Genomic DNA, 14,097 nt, shown 5'->3' with positions numbered 1-14,097 from the left:
TGTCAGAGATTTAGGATTTTTTTATTTTTCATCTTATAAATACTACTGTAATGAACATCTTCAGGTTTAAATCTTTCTGTATGTGTCACCTTATTTCTCTAGGTTAAATTCCTAATAATTATGATCATAAAGATAAGAATAACAACAGCTAATATGTGTAGACCATTTACTATGTGTTGTGCAATTTTGCAAGCATTTTACTTTCTACTCAGAATATGAAACGCTAACTTTATCCCCATTTGATGGATGTAAAAACTGAGAGAGATCAATTAACTGATTTGCACAATTACCCCACTAGTGAGGCCAACCAGGCTGGCTCCATAGACTATGCTTTTAGATACTCTACCTTTTTGAGGGGTCTATCGAAGTGTGACCTCCAAACAGCAGCAGAGAATGGATTAAAAGTATCAGAAATGCAGATTATCAGGCCCCACTCCAGGCACCACAGAATAAAGCGCTCTGAGGGCAGGCCCAGCAGGCTCTGTTTTACTTGAAGTCACCCTCCAGGTGATTCCAATGCACATAAAACATGGAGACCCTGATGAATGCTGCACCACCTCTCAGCCAAAGTGCACCCCTGAATCAAAGGGTAGGGCTGTGCGAAGCCCCTTCATGCCCAACGCCAAACAGACGAGCCCAGATGGCGACACAAACCTGCACTCCCATCGGCCACAGAAGGCAGTGCCAGTGCTGCGGGGGGTCGATCTCATCTTTGCTGATTTATAACTAGTTTATAGGGTTCAATTAGAAGAGCTCAAGGGTTTGTAAACATAGTGATCACATTTGAATGAACATAAAAGACCTTAGAAGCTTTGTATGACCTGACTTTCCACAGCTTTCTTCAGAGCTGGCATTTAATGCTACATGTAAGACAACCACAGACTAATTCCAGGGACACACTGGTAAGCAATTAGAGCCAAAGAGGAAACCTTTTCCATATCAAAGATAGGCTACTAATATACTTAACATTCATGAAACACAGGAAAGCGATGAAGAGCTGTCAAAAGGAGGGGCCAGCTGGTGCCTCTGGCTAACCTGCAGCACGGCACGTGCGGTGTTTTAACTGAGGGAGGGGCTGGGCACGATGCACATGAAGCTATAACAGAAAATTACACAGACACTGACCCACACCTGTCAGAGCCACACAACGCTGGGGTCTCATCAGATTGGTAAAGAGGCGACCGTAACCTGCAAAATGTAAGAATGATGGAATGAGAGATAAGGATTAGCCAGAGAAACCCACTCCCTTGGAAGAATACAGAGGTTTTCATATATCTGACAACAAACTTAGACACCAATACAAGGCCCATGCATTTCCTGGGAAAGATGTCAGTTCATGAACATCTGGACTGAGCAAACGTCTTCAAAATTTGACAACTGTTTGGAAATGAGGCATTATGGTTTCAATTGTTCTAGCTGTATGACACTGATGAATTAGCTAAAATATAATATGAAAGTAGGTGAAATATAGATAACAACCCAAATGGCCTGCATTGATTTCTGGAAATCGTACATGGAACTCAGGCAATGGTCTGTGTAGCAGACAGGCCTGGGCCATTTCCTGGAGACCAACACAGGCAGACACTGGTGTCCGGCACACAAAGACCTCTGCCCCGCGCACACTCCAGCTGACCCGTAACAGAAACCCATCCTTTCTTACCCAAATTAAAGATGGCAAAATGGCAGACATGCCTCTTGGGCATTAATACCCGAGTCACGGGCCAGAGAGCTCAGTGCGTCCCTCTATCCGCATCTCCTCCTGAAAGGACTAGTCTACGGCAGCAGGTGCACACGTGCTGAATTACTTTTTCCTCAATTTTTCCATGGTCTTTAAAAATCCCACCAACACAGACTCAAAGGAACCCTTCTTCTCTGGGTCACTGAAGATTTATTGCTTAAATCACTCATCTGTTGATTAGCCATTTGCATCTCTTCTACAGCTTATCTTTATTTGCTTGGAGTTTTTATTGATATTTAATGCATATGTTAATGTCTTGTTCCACTCTGATTAGATTATGAATTTTATAAATGCAGGGAGACAGATATTCAGGATATTGCTTTTTATCTTCTAGCCAAACAAGGGGCCATGGCCATAAGATACGCTACCTGTTTATGTCACGTTTCTCTGTGAGAGAACCACAGCCAAGGCCATCTGGGTTTGAGTGACGCACTCCGTGTCCCGCCTCCACCTGTGAGCAGGCGCCTGGCGAGCCCTGGGACTGCCCATGACAGGAGACCCTTCACTTTGTAAGATCCATTCAATAACATGGTTCGGAAGAAAGCCTAAGGTATGGTATTTATCACTCCAGAAAATGCAAAACAATGTCTTAAATTAGGGTAATTTTTTGACAGATAATTTAGAAAAGGGTAAGTGATGATCCCTCAGTTTTGTCGCTATAAATAAGAGCAGAAGGTTCTGAAAGGCTAATCTTACCACATCTGCCATCCACTCATCCAGGAGCCAGCACACTTTCTTTGTAGAGAACCAGATAATGAGTATGTGAGGCTTTGCGCACCACACATTTTCTGTTGCAACAACTCACCCAGGCTGCTGCAGGGAGAAAGCATGGGCGGTCACGAGCGGGTGGTGTGGCTGGCTCAATAAACCGTCCTCAAGAAACAGGTGGCAGTCCTGCAGTGGCTCCGGTGCCTGGAGCCTCGTCCCATACACCAAAAGGCTGTGGGACTGAGCCCAGTTGGGGCATGTACGGGAGGCAACTGGTACATGTTGCGCTCTCATAACGATGTTTCTCTCTTTCTCTCTCTTCCTTCCTCCCTCCTCCTCTTTCTCTCTCTAGAAATCAAAAGAAACATATTCTCGGGTGAGGATTAAAAAAAAAAAAAAAAAGGTGTCAGCTTTGGCCTTCTCCTGGCTTAGTTCACCAATCCCTGGTATATCTGCAGGCTTCCCATGTGCTTCGTACCTAGAACCTCCCAGTGAAGATACTGAAGAAATGGCTGAGACAAGTTTAACCCTTTGGGGTCCAAATTTATTTTTGGAATTCAAACAGTCTGGTCCAAATTAATTGACGGATTGAATGTTGAACCGGTCTGTGGTGTCGACCTCAGCCTCGACGTTGGACCTGCTCCTAGCGCCTGGTCTGTCGAGTCAGCCTCGACGTTGGACCGGCTCCTAGCGCCTGGTCTGTCGAGTCAGCCTCGACGTTGGACCGAAAGGGTTAAAATTCCTTCCAGATGCACTCCTGACAACTGTAACTGTGAGTCACTCTCACAGATATCCTCTGGACCATAGCATTGTGAATAGCACACACTCAGCTTATGTGTGATGCTTTCCCCTCTTAAAAGATGTTAATGACACAGGAAGTCTCTAGATCAGTGGTTCTCAGCCTTCCTAATGCCGCGACCCTTTAACACAGTTCCTCATGTTGTGGTGACCCCCAATTTCATTGTTACAAATTGAACATAATTAAAGCATAGTGATTCATCACAAAAACAATGTGTAATTATCTATGTGTTTTCCGATGGTCTTTAGGCGACTCCTGTGAAAGGGTCGTTCGACCCCTAAAGGGTCGTGACCCACAGGTTGAGAACCCTGCTCTAGATAAATGCACATGCATACACATAGAATACACAGCGCAGCTGTGCGTTTCTAAGACAAGTCCAAAACTAATGAGATAATCAGAAGATCATAAGAAAATGCACATGGTGAAGCCATTTTCACTTCATCCTTTTGGATGTTGAATTTGTTGAATTTCTATGGAATCGGAATGGAAATACCACAAGTTGGAGGGAAAAAGAGGCAAGGTGAGCAATATTCTCACGGTGTTATTTATCTGCACATTAGCACCGAAAACAGCCCGGAATGAACGAACATCACGCCATGCTACCCCCGCCTTTAACCTTGCAGAGGCCGCTGGGTTTGCGGAAGGATGACAGGAGGCAATACAGGCGGCAATAACAATGGAACTATTTCTTACCATGCAACCTTGAAAAATTAATACTTAATAATTGCAATAATAAAAGGCCACTTTTGCCTTACTTTAGGATGTTATGTATTATTTTATTAAATTTTCCAAAAGTCTTTCTTTCTTTGGCTCTGAGAGGCATGGCTCTGCTGTTGAAAAGCAAAAGACATTTTATGCACAATTTTCCCTCTACTAGAAAGAGGTCTATTGTGCCCTTCAGTGAACATGGAATTGATATTATCATCTTTTAGTTTATATCTCACCACTTAACCTTCAGATGAAAAGTTATTGGGTTTGAATGACTAAGAAGACGCCATGTCAGCTCCCCTTCAGTGTGTGTGGGGGGTGGTGAGGGAGAGAAAAGGCGCAGAGATAAAACAGATTTCTGTCAGCTGATTCTTTCAACAAGAGGCTGTGACACTGACAATCACTTACAGTTGTGTGGATGATGAATTGGGTAGTAAACGGTCTACTTTAAGAAATTTCGCTAAAGATGAATCTGTGTTAGGAAGTTAAAGTTATTTTGGGTCCAGGTAAAGGGGCAGTCTTTGTAGGTATAACAGTGGAACTCAAGGAGACCTGGGGAACTGGGAGGTGCCATAGCAGAAAGTGGACGAGAGCAGAGCGCCTTCCCCCAGTGGCCTCCGCGGGCGGGCGCAGCTCCCCCCGAGGCCGGACCTGACCCTGCAGGGGCGCCTTCTGCTGCTCCAGCTGCCTGATACGCGCACACTGGACTTTCCAACAGAAGAAACCCAAATGCACCCCCTTCGCTTTAAAAAGCAAACTCATTCTAAGCAGCAGCGTCCGTGTGGGGCGGAGACGCTAGCACAGACCTAGCATCTTGGTTTCAGTCTCACCAGAGACAAGTTCATTCCACGATCAACAGGATCAGAAGCAGCTTATCAGCACCCCCGCCCCTGTGACTCGGAAGATATGCTCATTAGTAACTGGCAAAGCTGAAGGGACGATTCTCCATAATTTTAAACTGAACAAACATATACAAACAGTAAGCTTTAGTGAACATAAGAGGGTCCTTTTTTAAAAAACACTTTAAAAAATGGGGAGGACTTTGGGAAATAAGTCCGTCCTTTATTTACAAATTATATCTGTGCTTTCTTTCTCATGTCACCACAGTCACAACAGTGACAGGTAAGGGGGAGCTTGGGCTCTTCCCCGGGAATGCTCCCCGTTCTTGGTGCCGCGTGGGAGGTCTTCAGATGGGCATCCTGAATCAGCCCCATGACTCCCACTCCTTGATGCCTCCACACCTAATTCAAAGGCCCTGCTGCTCTCCAACACTCACGTTTGATCCAGGCCTCCTTTCTCTTCCTATTCCAGGCACTCACAATGCGTCTGCCCAAGATGTGCCCCGGGCCAGGCGCCATGCTGCGCCCAGGAACGCCATGGAACGGGTTCAACCGTAGTTGAGAAATGCAGGAAGCAAGATGGTCAACAACAGGGTACCCTCAACTAGAGGAGTGAGGGTCAGGGCCCCAGCACTAGATTCTGGGCCAGCTGCAATATCTTGTCACTGCGATGACTCTCTGAATCTCCTTCCTTGCAGCCAGGCCGGGCCCAGCCTTCTAATTCACCTTGAGAACACTGCCTCCTCTCTGGCCTTTCTGCTCTGAAACCCCTTGGCTTAGATACTCAAGCCCCCACACGCTGAGCCCACTGACCTCCGAACCTGCCTGCCGCCTCCACTGCCACGCCCCACGCTTTCCCAACACCAACACGCCACCCATAGTTTGGTCCCACACTGCCTTACACATAGGCAAGCACAGCCAGTATTAGCTAAACGAAAGAACATGCAGACAAAGGAATAAATGAATTTTAAGAAAGCTAAAGCTGGGAAACCAAGGTGCCCATGCTTTCCAGGGCAGCTCACTTGGGACAGAGCAGAGACCTGGGCCCGGTGTGAAACTCCCTTGCCGGCATTTCCTTGTGAGAGAGGATAAGAAAAAGTGTGGTTGTATTTCTCTGAACCAAATCAAACAGTATTGAGCAAAGGGTCTCTGGAATGTTACAAGTAACACTTCACAATTACAATAGATTTGAGTTCAAAGACCAAGTGATGAAAAGAACCTTTCTAATATGGGGTTCAATTCTCCACATAAACTTCCCTCTGTGGCTCCGTCTGCCACTTGCATTTATAATGCTATTCTACTTTGTCATAAAAGCAGTCACCTTGTAACCCTTTTTATCAAGTACTCTGTGCACCACCTAACAGTGCATTGGACCTCATCAGGGAGCTACGGGTGTGCATTATACAAACAGCCGATTCCGCCTGCTCAGCACCTGCGGGCGATAACGGCAAGCACTTGCAAAGCAGCAAGTGGGTCCCTGCCTTCCGAGGGCAGACAGAAGCCGGCGAGTTTTGCAAAGCAAACTCTTTGCAATCATCAAAGCTAACCTGTCCACAAATTACCATTAAAGTCAGACCTCCTGAAAGTTCAATAAGAGATTTCTGATTAGACAAGAGAGAGCGAGTATATTATTATTATTATTATTATGAGCTCAGGGGTCAGAGTTGAAATTACCTTATCAAGGTAGCGATGCGCACTTCCCTCCTAGAGCTTCTACTGTCCCGCTCTCTTACCTGAGCACACGGCTCTTTTTCGTCTTGTTTCCCGTGCCGTCTTAGTTTTCAGGGAGAGATTAATGACACAGAACTGTTAGGTAATCAAAACTGGGAAGAGTGCATACAAGGCTCACATCGCATGTCCATAACCCGTGGAAACAGTGTTTGGATGAAAGGCCAGTCCAAGCTCACAGAGTAGAGAACCAAGTCTAACCTTCAGGGGGAAATATGCCTTTTCTAGAAAGAGCCATAACAGGGAGGGAGAAGAGCAGAAACTCGTTGTGTGGCTGCCTTTGCATCATTTGCCAGAATTACCGGACTTCCTGTCTCAGTTTTATTTCGGTTTGTCTGTGTTGTTTTCTATAACGTTCGGTGGCACCGATTCCTACAGGATAGCTTTGGCCATCAATATTTTCTGTGACATTTGAACTCTGTCTCCAAAAGGAGGGTAGCCTAGCGGAGAGCTCCCTTGGCCATGACAGCCTGGGTCTCCTCCCATCTGGGAGGGGCGTTCTCGCCCCAGCACAGCGCTGGCCCCAGGAGGCACTCAATAAGCCTTCCTACCTTCTGCGCTCCCTTCCAGCACTGCCCCGTGTGGACACAGATACGCTGGCCCTGTTTCCCTTCCAATGACATTAAAGACCCTCCTTTCAGACACCGTGCCTGGCAGCTGCAGTGAAAAGGCCCCCTGAGTGTATTCCTAAAGAAGGTCATAAGCGACCTTTATCAAAGGAAAAGAAGAATGATAAGGCGGAACTGGCCACTGCTGCCCAGTCTTCCCTATAGACCCACCTCATCATGGGGGACTCCTGTACAGGGTGAGGAACAGGTAAAGGATGGCCAGTGAGATGCTGGTGCGGCCTCATGGGCGTGTGGGTAAGAGTGAGGAGAAGGGTGGCTCCCTTCACAGGGCTCCTGCCCATCCACACACCGGCAGCCATTTCTCCCAGGCACTGTCTTCTACGGAGGCTGTTACATTGAAGATGTAGGCAGAACAACTTCCTCTTGTGCTCAATTTCCACTCATACTTTTAGTGCCAACAACCACATGAGGAATCTATGCTGCCATTTTGAAAATGAAGAGAAGAATTTGTAATGTTTGCGAATTGATTTATGCTGAAACTTGACACTTTGGTCATTATAATTATGTTTCTCACATCCAGAGAACCCCCGGGTATACACTCAGGATTCTCCCGGCTGCTCTGAGAGTGTGTTCTCAACATCCCCTTTGAACTTACACAACAAGCTCTATTCTTGAGTCCTGTCACACGTATCCTATTTCTCAGAGCTTCTCTCATCCCGTGTAATGAATAAGCCTTACGTCCTCCATTTCATGGGCAAAATTCAACCCACTGAATCCCCCTCCCCACTGAATCCTCCTCCTTGTCTTTAATGATTTTTCAAAGCTCCCTATCCTTCCTACCTCTCTTACCCCCTTAATAGTCATCCAACATTCTGTCTCTTTCTTTCACATTAACATAAACCATGTACCACTATCTTTTGGGCTAAAAGGTCCAACACCTTAAGCCAAATATCAAAGAAATTATATGAAATAAACATACAGCTTATCCACACTCTCTAAATAATACATGTTTAAATTCCACATAGAATTCCTTTTTTATGTCTTTCTTATAGACTATCTCTAAATGTAAAATGATAGCCACACCTCAAAACCAGTGACCGAAGCTCTCCCCATACCGATTTGCAGACAATAAAACTGCCAGGTGGAACCCACAAAAAATCTGAAAAACCCGTCATTAAATAGAATCTTGTTAAGAAATCGCTGTTTTATGTACCAGCTATTCATTTTTATTGAATAAACATTTTCCAGGCTGCATTCTGTTAACTGACCTGCTGCATATGCTGTACACGGAAAACTTCTAAACATTATGCTCTATGTGATGTGCTTATCTGAAAGCTCTCATCTGAGCAACATGGAAATAAAACTCTGCTCCCTAAACTCGCGACTTTTAAAATGCATTAATCCACACAGTTTATGAAATTGCTTTGGACATTTTAAAACCCTTTCTTTAAGAAGAAACTTCAGCAATTGGTAATAGTATTTGTTGCTGAGTTTCATAATGGAGGAGTGCACATCCCGCACACAACTTCCACAGACCAGACATGGGGCAGCATAATCGGAAGTAAAAGCAGAGATGGTATTGGGTAAAGAGTTACTCAATGGCTAAAAGAAAATGCTCAGAAACTCTATCAAATTATGTTATTAGAGAACTATTGTTGTAATAGTGTTATAGCCCAGATATAAGTGGAGCTGAAACATCACAGAGACAATGCATTTGGTCGGAGGGGGAGGCAGCTGGGGTGGGTGCTGGGGGCTCCTCCAGCTGATGAGCGCCTCTCCTGGCTCCTGAGTGAGGATGGAGCTCCTCGACCGGAACTGGCCAACTCCAAGGCCTGGAGGGCACCAAGGGGCGAGGCTGCTGGGCGGAACCAAGGCCGACGAGAGGGCTGTGGCTCCCTGGCTCAAGGAGCAATTCTTCTCCCAACAACTGCTGCTCCTGTGAAAGCATCAGCTCAGGGAGCAGATCTGATTTTTTAAGAGAAGATGGAAAAGCCAGATTTCCCCCATTATCGAGGCCGTCAGCTATGTGATCAGAAAAACACACAAACAATTGTATTTGGACACCATTTAGTCACCGATTAGATCAAACCCAGCAGAGAAGCCAGGGCCCCTCCGTGGACCGCCGCGAGCAAGCGCCCTGCTCCGATGCTGCAGGGCCTCCTCACCTGCAGCTGCCTGTCATCGTCTGGATCAGACGCGAAAAGGCCCGACTGTCTTTATCCTAAATCCTGGCCGGAGGAACGTGCTCCCAGATCATGAATGGCCGCAGTGGTGCAAGGCCACCCTGCCCATTCAGCTCACAGACATCATCATTAACTCGTTTCTGTACCCAGGGTTTTCAGCCCCGGCTTTTTGTTCCGTGGATTTCTAACGTATTTTCCAGTTCTAATTCTCTCCCACTGTCCTACATTAATCAAAGCTGTAACCCCTGTTGTCTTTGTACTACAGAATCAGAATGTGCCCCTGGCGAGGAATGGGGGAAAAGTCAACAGGAATTAAATTTCAGTGCAACTGTTTACTCAACTGTGGCCTGCAGTTATTGAAATCTTATCCGCGGTTTTGTGTGGCTGCCGCGGTAATGAATTCAGCATGGCTGTGATTCTCTCACTGCTGCAATTCTCACTGCAAGTAAGAACCTGCAGAGTGAAGAGGATGAAAACAGCCCCGTCCGTCATGCTGACACTCGATTTCTCCAAAATGCTTAATTATTGCAGTTTTCAGTTGGAAGAAAACTCTGATAACCTAGTGCTGTGGACTTTAGCAATCCTGCAGGTTTCCTTATTTCATCTAGAGCTTCTTTTCCCCAACAGCCCGGCAAAGGCTCCCCGAGCACTTAGGGGAGCGAACCAGCTGTCAGTGCTTTATTTCAGAAGCCCAGACAGGCCTGCCCGCCACCGTGTGTGAGGTGAGAGCCGCGGGGAGGGACCCAACTGCTTTCTTTTATCCAAACACACGTCCATGGCAAATAGAAACAAAACAGTTATAAAAATATTAAAAAATAATTTTGAAGTAGATATCTTTTTGATATCTTTTCCAAAGTGGTTACAAACAAAATAAAAAGGGGAGATGTGATAACTAACTCTGCAATTGATGTGTTTTAAGGAAGATGTTGTTATAACTTTTTTCTGTGAGGTTAATTTGTCATGGCTGTTATGAGGGGAGCGTGTGTGTGTGTGTGTGTGTGTGTGTGTGTGTGTGTGGTATATATGTAAAGTTTTTGGCTGACTTACTACTTTGAGATAGTGAATGATTTTAAGTTCTTCAAATAAAATTCAGAAGTTAATTTTCCATTTATCTAATTAATGTGGGTTAAACACTGATTACTTGGGCTTCATACCACACACTGGTCAACCGCCCCACCCCCACTCCTCCAGGGAGAAGCACTGAGGCTGGCCTCTGCAGGGAGAATGGCCTCTGCAGGGAGGGCACAGAGAGTGGCACCCAAACACCAGTCCTTTATCCCAATAGAGAGCACGCCCACCTGTCACCACACACGCCAGCACAGGCACACACACGTGGTCCTTCCCCCGGACTGACGCTCTAATGGTCTCATGGCTTAGAACAGGCCGCGTGGACGAACACACCGTCTCTCCCCAGCAAACTGAGCCCCAGCTGACGTGCTGCCGGCGCAGGTGGGCTGGGGCTGGGCTGCCGACAGGAGACCGTCAGGGAGCTGAGCCTCGGCTAAGACGTGACCTGGTCTCTGAGTTTCCCTTTCCTTCTCTCTGAAGGTCCCGTGTTCTGTGGGTTCCACCAATTTCGAATAGACCAGCGATCGAATGACTCCTCATATTTTCAAAAATTCTGAGCAAGAAGAGAATAAAATCTGGTGACATCCCCCACGCTTCTCTGGCAGGGGGTCCAGGGAAATGTCTGGGAGGCGTGCTACTCTCCCCCCACCCCCACCCCCCACCCCCCACCCCTGCCCCTGACAATTCCTGTTTCTGTTAGAAAGGCCCAAAACGCATCATTCTTTTTCTCGTTTTCTCCAAGTGGCACCGTAACTACGTACTGCACATTGAATCAAGGACTAACATGGAACAAGCACCGTCCGTATCACTAACAACACTAGTAACATGTCCGGACTCCAAGGGCGGCTGGGACAACGCGCCGGCAGGCGAAGGCAGCTCCTCATCTGCATTTGCATCCGCACTTCAGCCACAGCCCCGGCTTCTGGGCCACCTTTGGGAATAGTTCACCTGCCACTCACAAGTACCCACGCACAGGCCCACAAAGGATACAGCAGGGATGAGCGCGTCCCATGTGTGCGCGTGCTGGGAGCCGCCAAAGGGGAGGACCTAAGGCGCTAACAGGATCGGCCCATCCCAGCAGCCACGTGTGCACAGCAGCAGCCCCGGCAGCCGGGCCGCGTCTCACCCCGATCCTGTGTGCTGCTGTCTGGCCTGTTATTTACCCAGTTCTGCCTGTATTTCTGTTTCTACTTTTATTCACTTAATTTTTCTCTCTTATAAAGCCCTGATTTTCCTCTTACTTCTTACCCCTTATTTGTATTTCTTCTTCCTAAGGCTTCGTAAGTCGGTGAGCCATTTCTTTTTCATTAGGCATCGTGCACCCCTTTTCCAAAGGCGCACTTTATTCCCCGTATGCTGCCGCCCGGGCCTCCGAGGGCGTGGCCAGGGTCCTCTCCGTCTCACCCTCCACCCCAGCCCCCAAGACTTCCAACTCCCACGGGCGGAGTTCATCTCTTAAGCCAGGCCCTGGGCCCCTCGCACGCTGCTGGCTTAAAAGACACTCAGGTAGTCAAGTGAAAAGGAGCCACTCACCGCGGCCAAGCGTCACACCAAGCGGTGGAGCGGGCACCCACCACCCTCCACACCTGGCTCCCGGGCACAGTACCTGCTGCTGCTGCGCGTGGGCCAGGTCGGCCGGCGCCACGTCCACGGCCGGCGCCTCCCCGTTGGACCGCGCTTCCCGAAGGCTCCCGCACTCTAGCAAGTGGCTGCCGCTGCCCGACCCGTTCTGGATGGCCGAACCATTACTTTTTGTCTCAGGCCCGGATTCTTGCATCATGACTCAGAAACCTGACAGGAGGGTTTCCAGGGAGCGGGCGGGGGGGGGGGGGGCGGGGGGGGGGGAGAAAAGAGGGGAAAGCAGCTGTTAAAACAGTTGTTGTGCACAAGGAGCAGGGTCCTGCTGCAAATGTTGCCAAAAATCTGTAAACAGTTGTCATTTTCGTTCACTGCGTTTATCCCTCAAGAGTGTTCAGTCTTCTCGTTTTTTGAGGATGGAACTGTCAGTCCAAGTTCAAGTTCCAGTAGGATTGTTTCAAATGCGTTACCTTGTTCCCTTTAGAAAAAAAGTATTTTCAGGGAACCTAGAATTCACAGTAAGTGTCTGTGATCAGACCCGGTATTTTGTTCAGAACGCATGCGTCATTCTATAGAGCAGAGGGGGTGTGCATTCGGCTGTGGTGTGTGCCCACACTCTGCCTGAAGCCCCTCTCAGGGGTGCCCTCCACCAGGTGCCCACGGGCCATTCTGTGGAAAACCTTACCGTCAAAAACCAAGATGCATTTTAGGCTGCATGCTCCTGGGAGTCACTCAGACACTAAACCTCTTCAACACTGGCCACTCCGGTGAGAGAAAAAATGCCCCCACTCTTCAGACGCTAAACACACTCAGACTCTGAGCTTGTCTTCTGGTTAGAACTGTCCTGAGAATTCCCATGCCCAGCACGTCTTTCTCCTGCTGGGTCCCAGCCTCTGGCCTGGGTGAGGGCCTGGAAGGCTGGGGTCTCCTATATTTCTTTGGGAGAAAACCTAGCCGAGGCAGACTGAAGACGGTTCTGAATGTGAAAGTACTAGCCATCTGATGTGAGAGAGAGAGAGAGAGAGAGGTAGTTTTACCTGTATAAATACATTCCACATTCCACCCTGTTACTCTCTAGGTACAGAACCATTGGCCTGGGAGCCAGCGCGGCTCTTGGCGAAGGTGCCCAACTATGACAACAGACAGACAGTGTCTGCTAATGTCTGCTGCGACCACCTACTGACCACGGTGCCGCGCCAGCCCCACTGCAGGACTGGCAGACATCCTCCCGCTGGCCCTGATGAGAGCGCCTCCCGCGTGTGCGGGGCGAGCGCTGGCCCTGGGAGAGCTATTCTCGTGTGCGCGAGTCACGGCGGGCGGCGGGATTGGAGCAAGTCCCGTCTCCTGTCAGCTCTCAACCACGCGTTTTCTTAAAGCCGAGGGGCAGGGGGACGACACAATGCAACGGCAAGGCCGTACCCCAAGTTCATAGGGTAGAACTTCAAGAAGGAAAAACAATAGTCACAAAAGGAAGCTGACAATCGAGCATGAAAGCTGAGGAATGCCTGAATAGTGAACACGGGTGTGACATGCCAGGCACAGGGAAGGTCGGGTGACCCGGAAAGACGCGTGTACCGCACGGTGGCAGGTTCCCCTCGCACAGAACTCGCGCCGGCAGGAACGTTAAACGTGCGGACACAGTAGAGGCTGCCTTCACTCAAAACTGCCCAAAAACCAAGTGGAAGAACTAAAAGCAGGAAAAATTTACATCTTTCTTCGTGTCCTTTCCGTGAGTGCATAATACGATCCAACTTGAGCACAGGCTTAAGCCCAGAAGACATGTGGTTAGAGTGAACGCTGTCCCGCAGGGCCTGGAAGGGCACTGTTGTTAACAGGTGGGAAGCAAACTCAGGAGCAACAGCTGACTCACTCTCTCCCCTTAGACCCGACTTTCCAGGAATCATAATGGGCCTTTAAACGTTGCATCCAAAACCTCACTGTTGCAGAGTAAAGATATCTATCAAAAAATAACACAATTTTCTCTGAGATATAAGAACCAGGCAATGCAACTGCCTTGTTCATGACCAAAAAGGGGGATCAATTTGTGAAATCTAGGGACCCCCTTCCCTGTGTTTCATTCTGATCCTCAGACCCGCCTGTCTGTACAGAAGGTAAAGACAGAGCAGTTGGCACGGAGCCCACTGGACAGGTGGGCGTGCAGCGAGCATGCCTAAAGAAA

At 48.1% G+C, this 14,097-nt stretch overlaps 1 protein-coding gene across 18 annotated transcripts in view; it reads right to left on the bottom strand.

The window, feature by feature from the left end:
• FOXP1 (forkhead box P1) overlaps nt 1–14,097 on the bottom strand; it is a 487,040-nt gene that overhangs the window by 198,747 nt on the left and 274,196 nt on the right. For 16 of the 18 annotated variants that reach the window (XR_009448473.1, XM_059662966.1, XM_059662978.1 and 13 more), the window contains one exon: nt 11,947–12,131. The exons of the other annotated variants lie outside the window; for them this stretch is intronic. Coding sequence is in view for 15 of the 16 variants with exons in the window: in XM_059662966.1 (XP_059518949.1) it covers nt 11,947–12,120 (174 nt within the window). In the remaining variant the exon portion in view is untranslated. The remainder of the gene's footprint in view (nt 1–11,946; nt 12,132–14,097) is intronic. 18 annotated transcript variants of the gene reach the window in all.

The sequence above is a fragment of the Myotis daubentonii genome, chromosome 14 (genome assembly GCF_963259705.1).
Source record: "Myotis daubentonii chromosome 14, mMyoDau2.1, whole genome shotgun sequence".
Taxonomy (NCBI): Eukaryota; Metazoa; Chordata; class Mammalia; order Chiroptera; family Vespertilionidae; genus Myotis; species Myotis daubentonii.
The sequence above is the reverse complement of the archived record's forward strand: the minus strand, read 5'-3'. Positions and strand labels throughout refer to the sequence as shown.